Genomic DNA, 4111 nt, shown 5'->3' with positions numbered 1-4111 from the left:
CCGAGGATATCGAGCCCCCATCTGTGAAATGGCCAGCTTACCTCCATGCTGTGTAATACCTCGGCCGGCTTTGTAGAAATGGCTTCATGTTTTTGGCATTTGTCGCATGTCTTGACCTTTGTTATGCAATCTCTTTTCATGGTCAGCCAAAAGTACCTTGTTCGGATGATTTTTGCGGCTAGGGCTTGTCCTCCGATGTGGTTTCCGCATACGCCCTCATGTACTTCGTCCATTACCTCTCTTGCTTCCTCGGTGCTTAGGCATTTCAGCAATGGTTGTGAGATGCTGCGTTTGTAAAGTTCTCCTGCTATGCTTGTGTAGAGACTTGCTCTTCGTCTTAACTGTTGTGGGTTAAGCTCGTTCTTAGGCATGGTACCTGTATTAATATACTCAAGGAAAGGTGTTCTCCAGTCATGGAGGCGGTTAATACTTGTTATGGATATAAATTCAATGCTGGGTTTTTTAAGTGTCAGCTGTGATAATGCCGATGTTTGTGTGTCTGCCCTGGTGGCAGCAAGTTTAGATAATACGTCAGCTCTAACATTCTTTTCTCTATGCACATGTAAAATGATGAATGAACTAAACTTTGAAATAAGATCCTTTGCTATCAGCCAATATCGCTCTAGCAAGGGATCTTTTACCTGATATTCCCCTCGGATTTGTTGAACTACCAAGAGGGAATCACAATGTGCTGTCTGGCTTTGTATCTGATAGTTGAGGGTGAGCTTGAGTCCGGTTATAAGGGCCTCATACTCGGCCTGATTGTTGCTTGCTGGGAAGTGGGACTGTAGTGATTGTTCGGCCACCACGTTGTCTCCTTCCTTCAGAATTACCCCAGCTCCACTTCCTCCTCGGCTGGATGCTCCGTCTACATGTAGCTCCCAGTATTTGTGGTGGTCATCCGTTGTTAGCTCCGATATGAAATCGGCGAGGATTTGTGACTTTAGTGCCGACCTTGGTTGGAATTGGATATCAAATTCTGAGAGTTCTATAGACCATTTAGTCAGTCGTCCAGCTAGTTCTGGCTTCGTTAGTATTTGTCTCAACGGTTGGTTTGTCCGTACTATTATCGTGTGGCTCTGAAAGTAATGTCTAAGTCTTCTTGCCGTTGTTACAAGTGTTAAAGCCAGCTGTTCTATCTTCGGATACCTTTGTTCCGTTGATTGCATGACCCTACTGACGAAATATACTGGCTGCTGTGCTTTTTCTGTCTCGATGACTAAGGCCGAGCTTATAGAGTGCTTGGAAACGGATAAGTACAAGTATAAAGGTTTACCGATTTCTGGTCTTTGCAGTACTGGGGGTGATGACAGAATGACTTTGAGCTCAGCGAATGCCTTCTCGCATTCTTCTGTCCATTGAAACTTCTTGTTTTTTGTTATTGTTTGGAAGAAATGATATGATCGGCTTGATGCTGATGGTAAAAATCGGGATAGTGCTGCTACCCTTCCTGCTAATTGTTGTACTTCTTTTATTGTTTTGGGGCTCGTCATGTTGAGTATCGCCTCACATTTTTCTGGATTTGCTTCTATTCCTCGTGAAGTTAGCATGAAGCCGAGGAATTTGCCTCCTTGTACCCCAAAAGCGCATTTTTCTGGGTTGAGTCTAATTCTATATGCTCGGACTTGGTCAAATATCTCTTTGAGGTCATCGTAGTGTGACTTCTCATGAGTGGTCTTGGCGACCATATCATCCACATAGATTTCCATGTTCTGACCTATCTGGTGATGGAATACTTTGTCCATCAGTCGCTGGTATGTCGCGCCTGCATTCTTTAGACCAAATGACATTACTCTATAACAAAAGTTTCCATGTTCAGTTATAAATGCGGTTTTGCTTTGATCTTCTGGATGCATGAGTATCTGGTTGTAACCGAAATATGCATCCATGAAGCTCAAGCTTTTGAAACCTGATGCATTGTTTACTAGTTTATCGATACAAGGTAAAGGATAAGCATCTTTAGGGCATGCCTTATTTAAATCTGTGAAGTCGACGCACATGCGCCATTTATCTGAGTTTTCCTTACCATTACCACGTTCGAGAGCCATGTGGTAAATCGGATTTCTTTGATGAAATTGGCTTTAAGAAGCTTTTCGGTTTCTTCTAGTGCTACCTTTGACTTCTCTGCTCCGAGATTCCTCTTCCTTTGAGCTATAGGTAGGCTTGTTTTGTTTGTGGCGAGCTTATGGCAGATAATGTTCGGGTCTATTCCTGGCATGTCTGCTGGAGTTCAGGCAAATAGATCGGCATTGTCTTGCAATATTTGTACGAGCTCTAATCTTTCTTTTCCTTGTAGTGCTTGACCAATGTATGTGAACTGTTCTGGCTTCTCCGTCAGTGGAATTTTCTGGAGCTCGTCTGCTGGTTGAGGCCTTTCTTGCGTGTCTTCCCGAGGATCAAGCTCCACTAAAGACAATACCTCGGTTGTGTTATGGATTGCTTTGATCTCTTGCTGGAACTCCAGTCTCGGTGCCGACTTTTTTAGGCTTGCATTGTAACATTGCCGAGCTTGTTGTCGGTCCGAATGTAGTGTTGCTATCTTTCCGTCCTGTGCCTGAAATTTTACACATAGATGGAAGGTCAAAACTACTGCCCTGAATGTGTTCAGAGCAGGTCTCCCGAGGATGATATTATAAGGACTAGGGCAATCAACTATAAGAAATTGTATGTCAGCGGTTCGTGACAATGGGTGGTTTTCCATCATTGTCTTCAACCATATGTACCCCTTAACTGGTACCCTCTCTCCAGAGAATCCGACTAGTTCTCCGGATGAGGGTTGTATGAGTTTTTCAGATATTTTCATTTTTAGAAAAGTATTGTAAAATAGAACATCGGCACTGCTACTTGGGTCCAAGAGGACTTTTCTTACCAATAACTCGCCTATTTGGATAGAAATTACCACTGGGTCGTCTAAGTGTGGCGAGGCCGAGCGTATGTCATTCTGGTTGAAGATGATTTCTAGGTCTGAGGTGTTCTTATTGCTATATGGTGTTGTTCCTTCTATTGCGAGCATTGTGTGGTAGCTGCGCTTTCTTGCCGAAGTCGTTTCTCTTCCTCCGGCGAATCCTCCTGATATGGTGTTTATGACCACTTTAGGTGGCGTGTTGTTTGGCCATTTATTGTTTTCTTTACTTTCCGAGGTTTGTTGGCGTTCTTCTCTGCCACCTTCCCTATGTTTCCTTCCTTCGATGTATTTGTCTAGGAGACCTTGTCGTGCCAATCTTTCTAATAGGTCCTTGGCTATTACGCATTCATCTGTTGTGTGGCCGTATTTTTGGTGAAAGGCAGAGTGCTTGCTTTTGTCGACAAACCTTTGATCTTGATAGCTCCCAGCTCTTGCCGGTGGTTTTATAATTTTAGTATTGAGTATTTCTTTGATTATTTTCTCCCTCCTCGAGTTGAACTTGGTGTAGTTGTCAAATTTTGGGGTTAGTCTGAAGGGCCTTTTGAGGTCTTTGACATTTGTCGATCTTGTCGCCTTTTCATCCTCTCTTTTAGGTTGCCTTTTCTCCGTTTTTTCGATTTCACGGAGTTCTTTAATCTCCATTTGTCCTGCCGCCCTCTCACGGAATTCTTCCAATGTCTTCGGCTTTGTTACCGCAATTGTCTCCCTGAATTTTCCAGGTCGGAGACCAGCCTTTATGGAGTGCAGGTGGACGGCGGGATCTAGGTCTGGTATTTCCATTGTCGCTTCTGCAAACCTGGTGAGGTAGTCTTTCAAGCTTTCTTGGGGACCTTGGCGGATGGTGCCGAGGTAGTCCGATCCGTGCACATATATCCTTGCTGCAGGGAAGTAGTCTATGAAGGACTTTGCCAACTCTTCGAAAGAAGAGATCGATCCTGCCTTCCCCGTCGTTATTAGGGCCATTGACGTTGAGATTTTTGCCAGTAAAGAATTTCATAAAAACAGTCGCGTTGTAGATATAGTCTCTAAACCGACAGAAATCCCTTCGTACAAACGTTTTGGTTGTCACAAGTAACAAACCCCTTTTAAAAATTATTAACCGAGTATTTAAACCTCGGGTCGTCTTCTCAAGGAATTGCAGGGAGGTATGTTCTTATTATTGGTTATGAGTCTTGTAAATTAGGGGTTTTAGAAGGTAAGGAAGCA

General features: G+C 43.6%; 1 protein-coding gene across 1 annotated transcript; it reads right to left on the bottom strand.

The window, feature by feature from the left end:
* LOC107607530 lies at positions 2231-3868 on the bottom strand. The gene has a single exon (XM_016309478.1). The coding sequence runs from the start codon at positions 3866-3868 to the stop codon at positions 2231-2233; it is 1638 nt and encodes a 545-aa protein (XP_016164964.1).

This window comes from Arachis ipaensis, chromosome B07 (genome assembly GCF_000816755.2).
Source record: "Arachis ipaensis cultivar K30076 chromosome B07, Araip1.1, whole genome shotgun sequence".
NCBI classification, from domain to species: domain Eukaryota; kingdom Viridiplantae; phylum Streptophyta; class Magnoliopsida; order Fabales; family Fabaceae; genus Arachis; species Arachis ipaensis.
Note: the sequence above shows the minus strand (reverse complement) of the source record. Positions and strands in the feature narration are given on the sequence as shown.